Raw genomic sequence first — 20,000 nt, 5'->3', positions numbered from 1 at the left:
TTCTTTTTAGATTTTGTCATTAACTGATTTTTATTTTGTGTTGTTAATATAAGCTGTATATAACAGCTAGGAGTATTTATCATAATATAGAATCTAATTGATACTGATCTCTAAAGTACTATCAAACATTGCATACTTTCAGTAAGAAGGGATTTAACAAAAAGTCATAGAGTAGGCAAATTACAGTTTAAAAAATTAAAGAGTCCATCATAGTAAGTATGATAAAATACTCTATTGCATGAAATGTATCATCAGATTAGATCATATTTGCAAGCAATTACACAACTCACCAGATGAACACCCCAGTGTTCACTTATTTTCTACACCCAAGAGGAGAGGTGTGTAATTGCCTACACACAGACTTGCATGCAAGTGTGGATCAGAAAAGTATAATCTATTGTGGTTATTATTATAGATATTTTTGTTATTACTATTATTGTTATTATCATCATCTTACTCTTTATTGTGCTTTACTCAACCTAATAACTCCAGGTGGCAAGGCATACATGCTATGGCATTAGTGGTCATGTCTCTCTCATGTATGTCTAGTTGTGATTAAGATGGCCATGCTGGTAGATGGCAAGGTGTCCAGTCCAGATAGGAGCAGATCATAGGTTATACTTTCTTTACTCAGAGTGTATTTATATAAATTCAAGAAAATGGGATGATTATGCATATACTTCCCATTATGAATATAGACTAAGTTTAGTTAAAAATTGCAGTCATAAGACACTCGAATACCATGTATATTTTATTCTGTGTTTTGACAAGTGGAGAAAATGAGGTGATGTGATTGATCAGACTGTCCTATAAATAGGGGTGATCTAAGTCTTGTAAATCATTCCCTATTATATTTCCCCAGAAATGCCTCCTAAATGTTCTCGCTCCCTTACTGGTATTGCTGCTGAATCTCTTGCTTTGGCAGATGACCCACACCCTTCTACCTTGGCATCACCATTAACAATGTTGTTTTGCACAAGATCAGACAAGAAGTACTCTTTGAGAGGTTGGGGTCATCTGTACAGCAGCTCTGATTCCAGGCTAGGCTACATGTCCCAATACAACATGAGTCTAAACTAAGATGATTGCTGTCTGCCATTGAAACTATAGTACAGGAAAAGAATGCTCCTGGGTTCAAGTATTGCAAGTGAGAGAACATGCCAGGACACTTTGGATTCTCAGGCTGATTTACTTGCACGAGTGAGGGTCAGTACCAGGGTCAGGTCTATTCTCCCAGCATGACACAAGACCTATATCTCCAGGGCAGCTCAACACACTAGCAGGAGATAACAGATAGAAAACCCATTAGGAAGTGCAAATTCAACTATTACCATGGTGTTAGGAACATGATCTAGACTTTTCAGTATAAGGAATACCTCTTTTTCAGTACTCCTGCTGTGAGCAAGTTATGCTAGTCTATGTCATTTTGTCATTCCATAAAGCCACGTCACTTCATTTACACTAAGTGTAAACCATATAATGAGCTGATATAAAGTTTTTGCAGCAAATACTAGTCTATTATACTACCCTTGACATAGTATTTTAAATGGCTGATAAAGACCATATAATATCATAAAACAGTAAAATCAAGCACTACCCAGGAATTGTATCAGTAGTCCAAAAAGAAAGTGTATAATCCTAAAAGAGGGTACAATTTTTTTATGGCATGAGGTGAGGCTAAAGATAATAAATAGCCAGGTAGCTGCATCTTGCCCATAGGACTGGGCCATCCCTCTGCACATACACCCATTAGATATTAGGTTAAAACAAATAAAATTATTGCTTTTTGGTTATCATCATCAGTATTATGCTATTGATATTGTTTGTTGTTATTATTATTATTATTATTATTATTATTATTATTATTATCTTCATCATTATTATTATTTTTGTGGTGATACTTCCCTTCACCCCTTTGTTGCAGGCAGCAGCAGTAATAGGCCTTCAGAATGAAGACTGGACAAGTGTGTCATATCAGGCAAAGAAAATTTATCTGTTTGCAATTATCCCTCTGTCATTGGATTATGCTCTTTCTGCAACACAGTTTAGTGTCATTCCCAGGTATGCCATTGAAAGTCTGATGTGATTAACCCTTCCGAGACAGCCCACATCTTAAGATGTTCAGAGTAGGCTGGATATCTTAAGATGTATTTTCTATTATTTTCTAAACTTACACAAATGAAGGATTGACTAGCTTGTATTTAGAACAAAAAAATGCAGTGTAAAAGTGATCTGACCCCACAAAACATACCTGTAACAGAAGGGTTAATGCTGAAATTTGAAAAAATAATTGTTGATTGTGCTTTTGGAAGGTTTTTAATGTAGTTAACCCTTAAATGATATGTATACGAGATTAACTCATGCTTGGGTGTACAAGTATTTCCTTAGGAGGCCAGGAAGTAATTTGAATGTTTTCAAGTATCATTGTGTTGATTTTCACATGAAGATTCCTCCTGTTTTGCAGATTGAAATAAAGCACATAAGAATGACTGTTTATTGTAATTCTGCATCAGATCTTAGACATCTTAAATGCAACCTTTAAGGGTTAAAGAACAAGTACAGACTCTACCAGTGACTCACAAGCTTTATCAAAGCTAATACATATATATGTAAAAGCATATATATGGAGAGGAGAAGAAACAACTTTCAACTAATTTGCTTTATTTTATAGACCTTGTATTTTGAAAATCTTTTTGAAACTTAAGAAATTGTCTGGATTTTGAATTTAAAATGCTTTACTGTTATCTACAGAGAGAGTAAGACTTGGGACCCAGCAGCAACCATTTTCGTCAGACATCTTGTCGAGTCCAAACCCAAAGCAGAGTTTTTGCCACTGCAGAAAAGAGAAGATGGTAGTTGCTATAAATGATGGCTTTCTTATAAGTTAAAAGTTATCTCTGATAAAAAGACATAATTTACTAATAGATTGTCCTTGTGAATGATAGTAGATAAAAAATGACTTTATTTGCTTGGCGCTTTAGAAATGGTGCTCTTTTGGTTCATGTGCAAGTATATGTATTGAACATTAATACTATAATATTTGTTCTCAATATCATATTTGATTTCCTTGATTTGATGCTAGCAACAAAGGTACCAGTATTTTAATAATTCAAAGTTAGATTGAAGACTAATGTGTCACAAATGTATGCTATCACATTCCAAAGGTTGGCAGCAAGCATATTGCTAGTATGGCTTACTTTTTCAAAATAAATTATAATGAGAATCGATAATATTCATTGAAATACATTTTTCAAAAGGATGAATGAGATATGAACTTGAAAGAGATCAAATGGAATTGAATAAGAAGCTTGTTACAATTATATTAGATATTATATGTCAATTGGTTGTTTGTAACAGGAAAATGAATTACAGGATGTTTCCATGGCCTGTTAACCCTTCACATTAGGATGGAGGTTTGGGAATCAATACCTGAGTTAGCAAAGATCAAGTGGCCTAAGAAAGATGATGAAGAAGTAGCTGTTGACCTTGCCAAGCTGCTTGTAATGTGTGATTTTGCAAAATTTGCAACTGACATTCTTGTGGACAGGATGAAAGGAGGAAACAGTGAAGGTAACTGCTGTCTTTCTCTCTCTCTCTCTCTCTCTCTCTCTCTCTCTCTCTCTCTCTCTCTCTCTCTCTCTCTCTCTCTCTCTCTCTCTCTCTCTCTCTCTCTCTCTCTCTCTCTCTCTCTCTCTCTCTCTCTCTCTCTCTCTCTCTCTCTCTCTCTCTCTCTCTCTCTCTCTCTCTTTAATATATGTATATTTTTTTCTTTCTTTCTCCTCTTCCCTTCTTTTTCTTCTTTTCTTTTCATTCCCCTTTTTCCCTTTTCAGCTTCTTTCTTCCTCTACACTTATAGGTTGTATCTTTATAACAATCATAATACATTTATTCTATTGTTTTAGTCAAATTGTTTTTATTGTTTTTTTATGATCATCTCAGAAAAGTTGAGAGGATGGAACTAGTTTCTGATTCTTTTTTTGTCATGAGAATTCATATAGAACCAGTTTTCATTAAATATTTCTTTCTATTTGGCCTGTTTATGTTTTATTGCCAGGAAATTCAGAGGACACAGTCAGCTCTGAATCAGAATTTCCAACAGGAAGCAATGAAGTCCAACCAGGATCGTCTGAGGTTAGGTTATGATGAATAGGCTCTGTTGTTTAATAGCTTTGATACTTTTACCATTTACTGTGTCACCTTTTTTTTTATCTTGAATATTGTTATTGGATATTTTGGCCTTGAATTGTAAAAGTTTTCATGAATGTAAAAGGAAAGTTTGTGATCGGAGAGTTATTTTTATCTTTCTTTTGTTCTTTATTTAAGACTTGCAATAAAATGTCATACATCATAATTCATACTTCTGCCTCTACCATAATTTTTTATTGTGGTACTAAAAATAACTAAGCATCAAGAAAAAAGAAGTGTAAAATTATTTTATCTCCAAACAGCTGACGTTTAAGACTGTACAAGATTCAGTACCAAGAACTAGAGGGTTAACTCGAATGGTTAGCCATGCAAGTAGCAGCAGCAGTAGCACAAGTACAAGCACAAGCAAACTAGAATCAAGTGCTGATGGGCTTAATACATCATTTCAGTCATCTGGCCGTGGCAGAGGCCTTACAAGCTTATTAGATCTCTTAAAAGTTGGAACCTCTACTCTGCAGTCAGTTGGAAGCTCCAGCACCGACTTACATTCAAGTTTGTCAAATGAGTGAGTTGTTAACTTTGTTTCCATTCTGTGATTTGCAATACTTATTTATGTTTTGACCCATTTGCGCCAGGTGACTTGATATCACATCATGGGAATATGTCACTCTTGCCGGATGACATCCTATCAAGTCATGATCTCTCCCTCTAAATACACATTTTACATTGTTACGTATGTATAAACTCTTTGGAGTTGCATTTGTATATGCACATTTATTTTTGACTAGTGAATATTATGTAAACAAATACAAAACCCTCCTCTTATCACCCCGTTGAATCAGGTGGTTGAAAAGTGTTCTTAGAGGCCCAGTGCAGGATTGTGCCAGGGGAGATCTTGCGCTTGGAGGCCGAGCTCGTTTGTTATCTTGCCCGCGGGAGTGGCATTAAGCAAATATATACCCTGGCACAAATGGGTTAATACATATTCATAGATCCATCTATGCTTTCAGGAAGTCTGAAACAAGCCTAAAACCCGTATTTCCTGACTCGCCAGTGGAAAAGTATGATGAAACTGCATCCTCAGAACTTGATGCAGCTTCTTCATTGTGCCTAGAAGAAATTCCTGTTCCTTCATCATCAAGACAAGGAAGTTTGTTATTTCCAATACAGAATGAAGAAGATGGTGTAAGCAAAGACTACAACCTTTCATCATCCAGTAAAGAAAGTGATGGGAAACAGCCCCTAATGGACAATGTTACCTCTGAAGCTTCTTTGGCTGTCCCAGTGTCTAGTATCAAGATATCACCTCAAAATGTTGAAAAATGTAAAGGAGCAGCTTGGCAAAAGGCAGAATTTAATGTAGAATCACCTAGTGGAAGAGGATTATGCCTTAAGCTTGGTAAATCTGGCCTATCTGATGTCAAGGAAGTGAGCAAAATTTCCGATTCTGTAGAAAGTGATGTATTGACAAAGAATTCAAAAAGTATGCAAAGTGGAAATTGTATGAAAAAAAATATTGGTATGCATGGGAAAAAGAGTAAGTCTGTCAACTCAAGAAAGGTTGACTGTCATCTTAATGCCTCATTTATTTCGGACTCTAGAGATGTTTGGGACAGAGAGGAAATGGGAGATGTAGAGGATGAATTGACAATCTCATTAAGAGACAGAAGTTTGCCAGAGGGCCCCTGCATTGCAAAATTGTTCCGGATATTTATAGGTGGGGAGTCCCCAATTGCTGAGGAAGAAGTAATTGTTAATGAGAATATGGTTGATGCAATACTAAATAGTCATATTGTGAAAGTACTGAATGAGTTAGATATGAGAGCAACACGACTACAGGCATATGCTTGGCCTGCAATTACACGCGGTACTTCAGCCATCATTGTTGGAGGCAAAAGAAGTGGTAAAACTCTTGGGTATGTCGTACCATTGATATCTGTTATGCTAGACTCATGGCAACACATAAGCCGTCGTCTTCCTCCTGGCATTGGAGCTGTTTTAGTTATTGTTTGCAAAGACTGGAGAAGTGCAAAATACACTGCTGATTCTTTAGTCAGATTCTTACCCTCAAAAATGTCACTGAAAGTCATCACAGCTTGGGGAGGTTGTGGCAATGAAGAGGTAATAGATACCAACTCCCAGTTACTTGGAGGTTGTGACATCTTGGTCACAACTGCTCCATGTCTAGTTAGGCTTCTGTCAGGCAAAACTACAGAATTTGCAAAGGTAGATGAAGGAAGTGGCACCAAGGCATTTACTTCCCTTGCTAGGTGTTGCTATCTTGTGTTTGATGATGTTGATTCAACCCTTGAAAACTCTGCAAAAGAAGTGAAACAGATACTTAAGTACTGGGGTGAAGGAAAGACCAAAAGTGAACGACGGGATTTTGAACAGCAATTACTTTTAGTTGCATCATCATGGACCAAATTATTGAATTCATTGACATACACAATAACTCCTCTTCTAGAGCCAATCATTATTGTTGCTGATCCATGGGAAGCTATGATAGCAACTAGAGGATGTACCTATGTTCAGAAGATAGAGGAAGTAGGGACAGAACAAGATAAACTTCTTGAACTTTTGCAAGACAATAGACATGGAAAGATTTTGGTGTTTGTAGGTGACGATAGTCAGGCAAGGAATCTAAAATTGTTATTGGATGCTGTGGCTGTATATTCCTTAACTGTAACAAGCTCCACTACAATGTGGATTATGCAGTCCACAGTTCGGGAATGGCACTCTTTAGCAAATGTTGTTTTAATAGTCTGCCAAGAGGCCACATCACTTCTCCTCATGTATGAATTAGCAAATGCAGAACTCATCATTCATGCAGATATACCAAAGTCTGTTTGTAGTTTCAAAATGAGGTATGCTTTTATGGTGAATAATCTTTCAACAGATTTAAATCAAGAAACCATAAACTGTGAGTCTCACATCATTTTGTCTAAAGAATCAGTGAATCTGCTTCCTCCTCTTGTGCTTGAAATAGAAAGAGCCAGTAAAATTCCCAAAGAGTTTCAACTTTTAGCAACTAAAACTATGGAAAGCTGTAACCAAGGTGATGCACTTTGTTATTATTTAAAAGCTTATGGCAAGTGCAGTATAGGTTATAGTTGTGGATTTAGGCATCAAATACAACAGTTTGATGCTCAGAGTGTGATCCCAAGAAAAGGTGAAGTTACATTCAGTGTTATCAAAGTGATAAATGCTTCACGGTATTTGGTACGCCTCTTAAGTTTTAGGGAGAGAGCAGGGGTTCCTGAATTTAATGTAAGAGATCACTACCTGAGGTTGTTCATGGCTCTACAACAGTATTATGCTGATCCAGAGAACTGTGATCAGCTGATTAATGTAGAAAAGAGAATGCTATGTGCTGTCAAATACAAAGAAAAGTGGGCAAGAGGACAAATTGTAGAAGTTGATTACTCAAAGCATATTCCTATGAATGTTGTATTTCTGTTAGATGAAGGAAATGAAGTGACTGTAGAACAAAGTTCTTTATACATCCTTCCAAGTCATTTGGCCTTGATGCCACCTCTCATTGTTGAGGTTTATCTCTGCAGAGTTCAGCCTCTTGATTATGATAAGGAATGGACTTTCCATGCATCAAAGTACATTGATGATATATTCAGTAATAACTCAAACAAAAGTATTTTTGTTGGACAAATTGAACTAGCACTTGGTTCAACACTGTGGTTAAGCCCTGTGACTGAGTTTACACAGGCTGGTAAAAGTATGGTAAAGATGGAGTCTCTAAGGTCTAGACTCATTTCAAATGGATTTGGAATTAGCAATGTATCCCACATGGACAAGCTGAAAGAGATGTGTAAGGCGGCAGACATTTCCTTGGAACCTGAAGACCTGGCATGCAATGTGTTTAAGGCAACTGTAGAGAAGGCACTGGACTTACTGAAAGGTACAAAACCAAAGAAAGACAGCTGTGAAATGTCTAAATTATATAAACAGAATATCACTTTAGATCGATCTAGTGCCAGTGATGCAATTACTCGTATCATTGAACAAACAGATTCTGTCGACAAAGACAAGATTGCCAGTGATCATGTTAAGAAAAGGCAAACCTCAGCAGTAGATGTACAAAGGTCAAGCACTCTTAGAAGTGAAGCTAAAGATTTACTACAGGAAACTTTGCCCTTGGATACTGATGTGGAAGTTGGTATTGCAGAAATAGAATCTCCTGATTGGTTCTTCATTCAGCGTGCAGATAATTATGAAAGGTAAGAATATTCAGATGCTTAGATCATTGCTTGTTTTATTAGTTTAATAATTTTCACTCATGTCACAAGCTAATGGGATAGACACACGACCTCACACACCTTGGATTCACTTCAAATGAGGGGGGGGGGGTAGAGAGAGGAAAGAATGGTGAAGATTGTGGAGGGGCTGAGGAGGGAGGAAGGAAGGATAGGGAAGTAGGATAGGAGTGGTTGTTATTAAGTATTACTTTTTTTGAAGATTTAAGTTTAATATTGGGTGAGTTGTATGAATCATACCATTTATGATATAATTGAGTTAGGCTTTTCTTTATCTTCAGTGAGATGACTGATTAAGATATACATGAAATGCATTCAAGTCATTGGTGATTAAATGAAATGGATGTTTCTTAAAAACATAAATGGTTACTGATACACAGGGAAATAATATTGAGCATGCATAATTTTCCCAGGTTGAGTACATAGAAAAAGTAATATAACAAAAATCTGTATAGATTTTTGGTGTCTCGTTAGACTGAGTGGATGGATGGGTGGGTAGGTAGGTAGGTAGGTAGGTAGGTAGAAGTAACGCTAAGGTTTGTGAGGTTGTGTTTCTATTCCAATAGCTCGTGACTGTGAATTGCAACATTATATTTGATATGAATATATGTATGCATGTATGTTTGTGTGTATATGTATATAGATTTACTTATTCCATATTTTCTCCAGGCTGGATGAACTGGAGTTTGAAGTCCAAGAGATAACCAAACATTGGCTCACCAGCAATAAGCAAAACCTTCATACAAAAAGTTTAAAATGGGAAGAGTGTCCATGTATTGTACCTTCTAGCTATTGTTTGGCAAAGTTTTCTGATGGCAAGTAAGTCAACAAATTTGAAGTTCTTTCTTTTCCTTCATAGTCTTTTTCATTTCTTATTCTTATTTCTTCTCCTTTCTCCCTCCTTTTTCTTTTCTCCTCCCTCTCCTCACTACTTTTCTTTCTTTTCACCATGCATTTTAATAATTTGAGTAATAACCACAGACAGCACAGACTGCCAAAAAAAACCAAAAATGGATAAATAACATTTTTTTTTGTTTTTTTTTTTTTTATTTCCCAGCCTACACGCTTGGTGGTGTCAGAGTCCCCGGTGGGACACCACCCAGAGGACTTTTTCCCATCGGACACGTGGACCTTCATGACTAGTTAGTTTCAGGTAGTCAGATACTTAACAAGCAGTTAAAGCATGTTTAATCACTCATTAATCGTTGGGTTGTGATTCATATATAGTGAATAAGCCATTGTTATACATGCATTTTGTTTTATTGTTTGTTTTTGTTTGCCATGGCATTGTTGCCATTTTCTCCTTTCTGCCCATTCCCATCATGTTGGCCATTTTCCTGCCACATCAATTTCAGCCAAAAATGTCCATGTTAGAAGACATGAATGAGAAAAGGGAGCAGGTGGTCTGAAATCATGGATCAGCTAGGTGGGGTTTTTTCTTTTCTTTTTCCTTTTCTCTTAATATTTTTTCCCTCAAATTGGCCAGTTTTTTGTTTCAATGTGGAGTGAGATAGTGAGTGTGTGTCTGTCTGTCTATCTGTCTCTGTGTGAGAGAGAGAGAGAGAGAGAGAGTATATTTCTTATTCTTATTCTCAGTTTCTTTCTCCAGCTCCTTCTCCTTTTCCTCTCCTCTCCTCTACCTCTACTTTTTTTATTTTCCATGCTTATTTTTTGTAAATATGAGTAAGAACAGAGAGATCACCTGCAAAAAAAAATAAGATGAAATATAAATAACATGTATTTTTCTTGTTTTTTTCCCCACTCTGGCCGTACTTACGTGTGGCGGGTGGGTGGACAGTCACGGGCCAGATTTTTTCTAATTTTTTTTTTTCGTGGGGGGGAGGGGAGACTCTGATTGTGCCTACTAGTCAGGTGAAGTATAACTTACAAAGCAGTTAAAGAATGTTTATAATTCATAATTTCACATTATTCGTTGGGGGGAAGAAATGATAAGCAATAGTAAGCCATAGCAAGCATGTGTTTTTTGTTTTTTTTTTTCAGGCCATCCATTCACCATCTGTTCTGTGTCATGCTGCCAAGCCATTCCCATGTCCATTTGTGGTTTCCAATCCAATTCAGTAAAAATTTTCAAGATGTAAAAAGGTGGCTGGCTGCTATGGAGCAGGTGATATGTTTTATACATTTTCTGGTTTCAAAGGTCTTTTTTTTTTTTTTTTTTGGGCTCTTTTTTTGGAAATTGAAAGAATTGGTCAGTTTCAGTGTTGTGAGATGTCGTGGTGTGTGTGTGTGTCTGTGTCCTGTGTCTCTGTGTGAGAGAGAGAGAGAGAGAGAGAGTATATATATATGTGTGTGTGTGTTACTTCTCAATAATTGTATCTTGCTATACTTTTATTTTAGAACAATGTCTCCTGTGAAGTTAAGGACATTTTTCTTTTATTAAATTTTAAAAATTCAAGTTTCAGCTATTCAAAATGTTGCTCACAAATACCAACTCAACTATCCCACAGGTTTTAGAAGTAATAGAATCAGAAGACGGGAAAATTCACAGGGTAGAGTTAACTGACACCTCAGTGCAGCCCCCAAGGCAGCTGTCAAGAGAACTCATGCATGTACTCCCATCTGTGGATGAGAATTACAAGGAAAAAGAGGTAAAATTATCTTCCATTATCCTATATCTTATTTTTTTCTCTTATGACAGCAAATAGTTTTATGAATATATAGGTTTATCCTGCTTTTCAATATGTTAACATATTATGACTTGAAAGCTAAAAAACATTCACTAGTTTGCTTTAATTAAAGGTTGTAGTAATATTCATCTTTAATGCACAGTGTGATTGTAAAGCCAGTTCTTTCAGCATTGGGAATTTAAAGGTTCTGTATCATTTTATGTCTTTGTTTATTTAAACTGTTTTTAGTGCATTTGTCCTATAAATACTGTATTTTCTGGAAAAAAAAACTTTATTCATAATCACTAATTCATTATTTCATTTTGTGATATTAGAGGACTGAAGATGCTGAAAATGAAGATTGTATTCAGTCAGCAGCTATGCTCAATGCATCATGCTTGGACAAAGAGGAAGCATTTAAGTTTTTGCAGAATTTGCCCAATTTTAAGGTTTGTATTTTTATAGATCTTGCATGAACTATTCTGGATATTTTTATGCACAGCTTAAATTATTATTGATAGACTGACTTTCCTATATTTATATTGTTTTATGTTTTCAAAGCACACTAGTTCCTCTATGTACAAAAGATTTGAGTTTTACATATTTATAGTTATGCCAGAGGTGCTGATGATCAATGTCATCTTTTCATCTGTAAAACTGCCCATTTCTGTGAAGTGTTGTTGTTGTTGTTGTTGTTGTTGTTGTTGTTGTTGTTGTTGTTGTTTTTTCATCATCACCATGATGTTGACCACACATAAACATGAGTGCATTATGTGTTAATTTAAGTCGCTAATTACACTAAGAACTTGATTTTTTTACTTGTTATAAGAGTCTTAGATACTTTATGTTATGTAACAAGAGGAACCACTGTACCTTATGTGCACGTTTGATTTTTATGGAGTATTAAATGAAATGCAATTTCCCATAACCATTAATACTCCTCAGAATAGAGCAATATTTTTATCTGAATTGTTTTATTTACAAACACTGAAAATCATGAGTAGGGAGCAGTTTAAAATATTAAAGTGTTTATTTTTCCCTAGACTTATTTTGTATAACACTGTTACAGGAATTGGCAAAAACAATGAGGAATAATAGCACAGAAAGAACAAGAAACCAAGAAGAAATTACAGCAGAATCAGATGTTATTCCTGGATCATCACAAACTTGTAACAAATCTGACAAGTTAACAGACAGAATCAGCAAACAAGATTTAGAGCCAGAAAAATATAAAACTGTTAAAAAGAAAGAATTGAAACATCACAGGAAAGCAGAAAATAACTTGTCATCAGAAACTAGCTTTAATCAGAACCATAAAAATACAGATAAGCAGCAGATGCAACAAGAAGCCACCAAATCATTGGGAAAGGCAAAACCAACTAAGGCTGATACAGACATGTTCAATCAACTGTGTCTTCTTGTGCCACCCCTTGAGGCTGTTAAAAGCATCACACGGAGGCTATATCCAGAGACGTCCTGGAGTCAGACGGACAGTTTGGTTGTCATCGATGTACATGTGCCGGGAGTTGAGCACTACAAGTGTCGGTTTACAAGGAACCATCTGACCTTCATGTAAGTTTTGTTTACTTTTGGTTGTTTGATATTACGTCCAATTTATTTACTTTGCTTTTTTGTAGTAGAAAAAGTGCATGCATATTGAGAACTAACTTGATACTTGAAATATTTACTACTTTGGAGAAGTAATACTGAAATAAAAATTACCCTATAGATTGTTTTTCTTAATTTTTTTTTATTTTTTTATAATTCTTTTATTTTTTCTTACTATTTTTCACATAGCATAGATGGCTCCACAAGTGCTGCGTCGCCAAGAAGTCAGTTAATTAAAAGGCCTACCTGACCTTTACCCCCATTCCTTGAATTATTGAGGGGAAAAAAATTATTTCTACTATTTTTATTACTATTGTGATTATAATTTTAATGTTAATAACAATACTAATAGTAAAAGAAAGAACTTATTCACTAATATTTAAGGAATGAAGTAAAAATACAAGGTCAGGTAGGCCTAGTATATGAATCCTTAGTGACAAAGTGCTTGTGGAATCATCAAATGCATAAAATAATGATAGAAAAAAAACATAGTGGCCTGTACATATATACATGCACTCCAGAAATCAATGGGTTAAGATGGTAGTGTTAAGAGTAAGTACTATTATGTAAATTTCTTCTACCTTTGTCTATCTCGTTTCTCTTGCAGGACCGTTGTGAGAGAAAAATTCTACGTTATTGAAGAGACTTTGGCAAATGAAATTGATACGAATTCTTGCTCTCTCAAGTTAAAAGGAATGTCTGTGCAGATTTACTTGACCAAGAATACAAAAAGTAATTTTTCTTTTTCTTTCTTTCTTTTATTTTCCTTTATTTCCTTTGCTTTCATCCATGCTGTTATGTTCTTCGTTGATATCCTTGTTCTTTTAACTTATTTCCTCTTCATGCTCTTCCATCATCATCTACATTACCACCTATTTTTCTTTCTTCCTTTTCTCTAAGAGGAGTTTATACCACAAGTTTTGAATAATGACTTGGTTATCATATTTCATGGAATTGGATGACAAAATTTCCATTTTCAGATACTGCAGATAACAGGTATTTATTTTCATAGGTACATGGCTGCTGCTCTTTGCCGAGAAAGTAAGACGCCCATGGTTGAAGATGGCCTACCAGAGCTCAAGCTTAGATGATGATAAGTCATCAGTACCTGCTATCAGAAGTATATCATGTGCATTCGTTTTATACAACCATCTTTACCGAGGAATTCTGTTGTATTTTAAGAAAAATTCTTTCTCATTTATTATTCTTCAATTTATTTCAAAATTATAATAGTCTTGAGTAGATGTTAAAAGCTAATCTTGAAATATCTATGTTCACGTGAGAAGTTTTGAGAATTATAATTTAATATTAATTGGTCTTTCAAAATGTGTATTTAACACCAATGATATTCTTGTGTCTCCCAGAATCATGGACAGATTTGCAGATTGATGAAAAGGAGAACAGCTATGGAGGATACCCAGCTGGCATGAGTGATAGTAGTTCAGAAGATAGTCATTCAGATGAAGATATGGATCAATTAATCACCTGAGTTGATTAAGCCATTGCTGATGGGGCTGTTTTGGCTCCAAATGGTCGAAACGCCATGATGCTTCAAACACGTAAGTCTAATACCTCGGGTTACTCACCTGTTCTAGCCAAGCCAAGCGCTACGTGTCCAATCACCCAGTGCGCCAACCAGGAGGATAGCCACTATTCGACATGATATCTTGTCACCCGGCGTTAACGGGTTAACTACAGGAAACCAGTCCGTGATGTTTATGGATGCATTTTTCTCCATCTGATGTTATGGAAAGAATAACAAAAGCTTATGTGACTCAGCAGTTAGGAACATTATGGTAAATTATCGCTTGAATTAATGAAAGCAATTACCTGTTTTTCCTGCCTAGGCTTCATGCAAATAGGTTATAGGTTCACTCAAAACTGGAGTAGGTTGATGAATTACTTTTTGACAAATTGTCTAGCCTACTAAATACTAGCTTTTCAACCACTCAAAGTTTCAGATTGTCCATGTGTTTATGATTTCAGACTTGGTTCAAGACTCAGATATATTGGTATTCCTTGTAGTTAGCTATACTAATAAGTAAAATAGACAGTGAGTAATTTTCTAGCAAGCCATGGCATTTGTAATGTGAGATTTCTTTCAGGTTTTTAGTGTCATCAGTATCCTTGATATATTTATGAAATCATGAAGTGACATTGAAAAATGTAATTTGATGCACTTTTTTCTGTGCTCTCTATATGATATCCACAATTATAATCTCCTTCACAATACTTTACCTGTCCTCTAATTCCAGAATTCGTCCGTACAACTTTGTCATCAACTTGTGTGTTTTATGATCTTTTTCTTCATGTAATGTCTGACCTCAGTGCTCTTCCAGCCTGGGCAGATATTTTGTCAGTCAAAGGTGTTTTAAAACAGATATTATTCCATAGGATTATTGCTTTGAACTCTTAAAGTTCAAGCTTATAATTCAGTAGCTGAAATAATAAGGAATTTTGAATTGCGATGTACAGATACATTGTTGTAATCAGGATTTTCTTATTTCTACTTAAAAAATAATAATGAAAATATTGTTGTTTACAGTGTCTCTGTAATGGAAAAAATAAAATCCTCTATTCTTTTGAAAAATGAGGTCTCTAGATAACTTTACATGTAGAGTTATGAAAGATTATTTTCCAATCAACTGGAAAGTTGGTAAACTGCTTCCATTAGAAGTATATGATGGGAAAAGAAAGTCCATCACTTTGTTTTTTTTACTTTTCATCAAAGTAAGTTCTACTTCACTCCACAATATTTTGTTTGATAACTAATTTATATTGATAATTGTAGTTCCAATTTTCAAGACAATATCAATTTGCAATTTTTGTTTAGTGTATATATTTCATGGAATAATTCTATGATTAATTTCTAAAGAATAATCTAATTTAAAAAAATAGAGAAGAATTCTCTAATTCAACCATGACATCAGATAATTATTTAACAAAGGTAGTGCTCCCCTTCCCCCAAAAAATCCACATAGTTTCAAACAAGCAATGCTTTTTCAGTGTATCTAATGCCAGCATGTTTTGTATTGGATATTGAGCAAGTTAAAAGTTATGCCACTTCGTACATGGCCATATATAATGCAATAGAGAGTGAAAGAACATAAAAGTTTCACCATACATTTTTTTTGTGTGTGGTTTAGACAAGGTAAACAAATGCACTGTATTTTGATCAATGATCCTGAAATCCCTACAGTAAATGCTGTATGTTACAGACATTGGGTTAAAATTGTAAGTGTTAGTTTGGTAAGTTGAATTCAGATCTTAACATTTTTTACTCCCAGTTGTGGATGCAAGTGCATCTTGTCAGGTTCATCTATGATCATAATACAGAAAGATTTCAAAACTGTTATCAATTTCTAATAAACTAATTTTGAGTTTGCTGGTGTTTTTTTTCTACCATTTAACAAAATGCTTATATGTATTTCTCCTCTATAATAACTTTGTTCCATTGTCATACCACAAGTATATGTAATTTATCTTTGTTGCTTACTTTCATGACCAGGATTTTCTCTTGGGATATTACATCTAACAGGATAATAGAAGCTATTTATTAATAGCACTGGACTTCTTGGCAACATAGGATACCTAACATTAAATAAACACTTTATTATCTTGCACTTATAAGCATTTGAAATTGGCAGACCTAACAACTTGTCATACATAGGATACAGTACTGTTTCTTTCTGTACAAATTGTTTACAGAGAGCTATCACTACATGATTTAACTAGCTTCAGTCAATATATTTTGAGAACATTAATTCACAGAACAAGATTGGATAAAGCTTTGTGTATGTATATATATATATAAATATATTATCAATATATTACACTTTTAGAACATCATTAATGACCCAGATTCAGAAGGATAATGCATATTACTCAAGTGATTCAGTAAGTTACCACAATCACTTAAAAAGCAAGTAAGAATTAATCTTCAAAATGATATCAATACATGTAGTCTGCAATTACCACAAAAGTAGTATTACAATATTTATTTACTTAGCGCATTAAAGCTAAAATACTGTAAGATATAATGCTTCCAATAACACAGTATATTATATAGGCAAAGACAATATTTTTTTTCCAGAAAATGTATGACCAAATCTGACAACCATTTATTTTAGTAGCATAGTTCACATTTCCCTTCAAAAGTACTGTATACATTTATTGTTTTGCAAGTGTTTCCATAAAGTGAAATGTTAAATATTTGGCTGTTTATATAATATTTACATAGTATTCACATACCTAAAGACATGTTACAGTTCCATCGATTTTTACATATATTCTGGTAGTATTCAAAAATAAGCATAAAGTTAAGTAGTGACTATCATGTCCCTCTTAAATGTATATAATAAAAGCACTTAAAGCAGCATGTTGCAGCAAAAAAATACATATAATAATAATAATAATAATAATTACTTGTTACCTTAAGATTCAAGTGCAAGGAATTAATATTTTCTAAAAAATGGAATTTCAGTAAAACAAGAAAGATAATAAAAAAGTTAACTAACTGTTAATATATAAGAATCATCACAATTCATTCTAAAATTAACCATGCTTAAATCATACCAGCCCAGATAAACTACTGTGATCCCATATAGTTCATTTGTGTTTACCTTGTAGATATGGACGTCAATGGATACATCAAACACTACAATTTATTTGTTAACACAACTTTCTGCAAACCATTCGTGCAACTAACTAAAAGATTCTATTAAAAGGAACTGGGTTACCATCAAATTTTCATTTCTAAAGGAAAAAAATTGACAAAAAAATAACCAAAATATCCAACAAATAAAGTGAATTTTAAAAATTGATCAGTTTCTAATTTTTTTCTTGTTTATTTCATATACAAGATAATGTCACCTTGTCTAAACAAAATATTAATCAATTGTTCCAGTTCACAGGCTTACCCATATACTGAATATATTATAACAGGAGGTGTGATTACATGCTTGACAAACTAAATGCTTACCACAAAAGATCCCCTTAAACAGCCCATTTACTGGCCCCTCAAAAAATTACCTGAATATCAAATCAAACTTTTTGGCATCATCATATCCCTGAAAATGTATTAAAGAAATTCCTTCCAAATGAATTATTTAATATTCAACCTTACTCCCCTTCTTAATCTTTCTTGGGTCACTTTGGAAATAATAGGAAATCAACATCTGCATACTGCAAATACCTTATTAGCTCTGCAAGGTATATCACCTTTAATAGAACACAATACTGTACTGGAAAAATAGAATATCCTACATTATATCTAGTATCAATAATTTAGTTGATAGAGATAAGATCTACAATATATTGTCACTGTTAAGTTTTGACAAGTACCAAAATAATAATCAGAACAATGATTGTGCCTGAAAGCCCTAAAATGCACTTCATGTTGCGATTCTTGCGCTGGTAGTTTTCTGCTTTCTTCAGCTGCTTGGCGCCATCTTCAACCTTGAGAGCAGCATGCTCTACATTGAAGTCTATTCTGTCCAAAATTGTTCCCTGTTTAAAAGGAGAATAAATCATTTTAAAGAAAAAGAACATATTAACCCTTCCATAATGGTATTTTCACAAGACTAACTCACTTTCGTACTGCATTTTTCCTACTGTTGAAATTACAAACTGTTTATTCTTTCAGTATGATGACCCATTATAACAAATGGTAATTAGTATCACTTTGCTAATATATCAAACAGACTCGTATTTCATACCAAAAATATAGAAAATAGTAGGAAAAATCTTAACATCCCAAGCCCAGGCTATACATCCTAAGATATCACCCGTCTTGGAGGGATTAATGTAGAAACTAGATTCAGTAATAAATAAAGTTGCTTGGAATGGTCAGACCAAATATCCAAAATTCTAATGCAAGAAATTATAATTAAAAAAAATAATAAAAAAAATAAAAAAAATTCTAAAATGCATGAAAGAAATAAACTACGGTCTTCTTTCATCTGATCTGCTGGATATTCTCTTGATTCCTGGTTTAATTACAAAGAAACTATTCAGTATATTCACAGAACATGTCAACCGGCAAAGTCTTATAATATGAAGAAGACTTACCTCTGCAACCCTCTCTTATTATGGAACAAACTAAAATCTTATAATTACCTGATCGGAAACCAACTGTGCTACATCACGGAAGAGTTGATTAAGCTGAATTGTAGACTGTAATATGTGCTGAACTGTCCGATCACGATCCTGAACCATTTGAGTGTTGTCAGAGAGGAACATAAGTTGTTCCTGTGTCCAAGCCCTGAGGAATGCATAATACCACCTTTGATAATAATATAAATACAATCACATTAAGGTAGTATGTTCTAAAACTAAACAACCAATGTACAAGTAATAGTTTCATATCTACTTTAGGTCTAATGGCAGCTTAGTCGATCATACAATACAATCTCATTAATTTCGATACAAGGTCTTTATTTGCATTTCATCAGAACCTTTGCTTACATCTAACCCAATGACAATGGGATTCTTTATATCAGGCAACAAGGTCTCATAACAGGCTACTTTGAAGGCTGACCCAACCAATTGTTGTTTTTTTTTCTCCTTGTCTGTATGTACATAATAGTCCTTTGATTCTTTTCCAATAAAATTGTTAAAAAAATACGGTTAAGGAATAATTATGATGTCTGCAGCTTTTCAATGACATTAAAATAACAGACCTATAATACACATGGCCCACAATGCAACCATTTTCACGAAAAGAATACATGCTATCTATAGTCAAGGCTGCAATCAATGAGTTAATATTTTCTGAAGAGCCAAACTCTACAACAGCTAAAACCTGATTTAAAGAAAATTATAAATCATAAAAGAATGGTTACATTTATAATAAAAGAGCACACTATTTATCCATTAAAACCTTTGGATGATTAAAAAAATACTTAAGACAGCAGTTTACATAAAATTATAGATATTATTTGATGCATCACTGTCCCAAAGTATAATTCAGTATTGCTAGAAGGTAAAAAAAAGCAAAGTTCGATGTTAACCATCAGAACTGTAGCAAAAGCACAACATTAACAGCAAGTAGAACAAAATTTCATAAACTCTCGCATACAGGGACTGTTTCATTTGTTTGACTAAAAGCACAAACATCTTGTCTGCATGTTTTATCCATACCTTTGTCAGCATTGTACAGCACAAAACTCTAAGCCATTTATCAAATTTTGAACCACTCATAATATAAGAAAAGATTTGCTTACTGGTGTCTAGAACCGGATCCATCTTCAAAAGTTCCATAATCATTGTCATAGTCACCTCCTCCCTCATGTACAAAGGAACTTGTCTTTTTAATGTTGTTCATAGCTGCAGAAAGTGAAATATAAAG

The 20,000-nt window shown here is 34.3% G+C and overlaps 2 protein-coding genes across 2 annotated transcripts in view; one reads left to right on the top strand and one right to left on the bottom strand.

The window, feature by feature from the left end:
- LOC122252551 (uncharacterized) overlaps positions 1-16,035 on the top strand; it is a 20,636-nt gene extending 4,601 nt beyond the window's left edge. Inside the window, exons 5-18 of the mRNA XM_086542893.1 lie at positions 1,925-2,061; positions 2,752-2,852; positions 3,373-3,570; positions 4,055-4,131; positions 4,449-4,711; positions 5,157-8,381; positions 9,087-9,236; positions 10,419-10,542; positions 10,826-11,026; positions 11,380-11,493; positions 12,114-12,616; positions 13,260-13,384; positions 13,665-13,772; positions 14,017-16,035. Of these exons, the coding sequence (XP_086399019.1) occupies positions 1,925-2,061; positions 2,752-2,852; positions 3,373-3,570; positions 4,055-4,131; positions 4,449-4,711; positions 5,157-8,381; positions 9,087-9,236; positions 10,419-10,542; positions 10,826-11,026; positions 11,380-11,493; positions 12,114-12,616; positions 13,260-13,384; positions 13,665-13,772; positions 14,017-14,141 (5,451 nt within the window). The 3' untranslated portion in view covers positions 14,142-16,035. The remainder of the gene's footprint in view (positions 1-1,924; positions 2,062-2,751; positions 2,853-3,372; positions 3,571-4,054; positions 4,132-4,448; positions 4,712-5,156; positions 8,382-9,086; positions 9,237-10,418; positions 10,543-10,825; positions 11,027-11,379; positions 11,494-12,113; positions 12,617-13,259; positions 13,385-13,664; positions 13,773-14,016) is intronic.
- Positions 16,036-16,192: 157 nt separating this feature from the next.
- Positions 16,193-20,000, bottom strand: part of Syx16 (syntaxin 16) — an 8,284-nt gene continuing 4,476 nt past the window's right edge. Inside the window, exons 4-6 of the mRNA XM_043015063.2 lie at positions 19,876-19,978; positions 18,770-18,914; positions 16,193-18,160 (exon numbers count right to left, since the gene is read on the bottom strand). Of these exons, the coding sequence (XP_042870997.1) occupies positions 17,978-18,160; positions 18,770-18,914; positions 19,876-19,978 (431 nt within the window). The 3' untranslated portion in view covers positions 16,193-17,977. The remainder of the gene's footprint in view (positions 18,161-18,769; positions 18,915-19,875; positions 19,979-20,000) is intronic.

Source organism: Penaeus japonicus, unplaced genomic scaffold (assembly GCF_977035675.1).
Source record: "Penaeus japonicus unplaced genomic scaffold, GWHDUDI00000001_assembly GWHDUDI00000013, whole genome shotgun sequence".
Lineage (NCBI taxonomy): Eukaryota > Metazoa > Arthropoda > Malacostraca > Decapoda > Penaeidae > Penaeus > Penaeus japonicus.
This window is presented reverse-complemented; position numbering and strand designations above follow the sequence as displayed.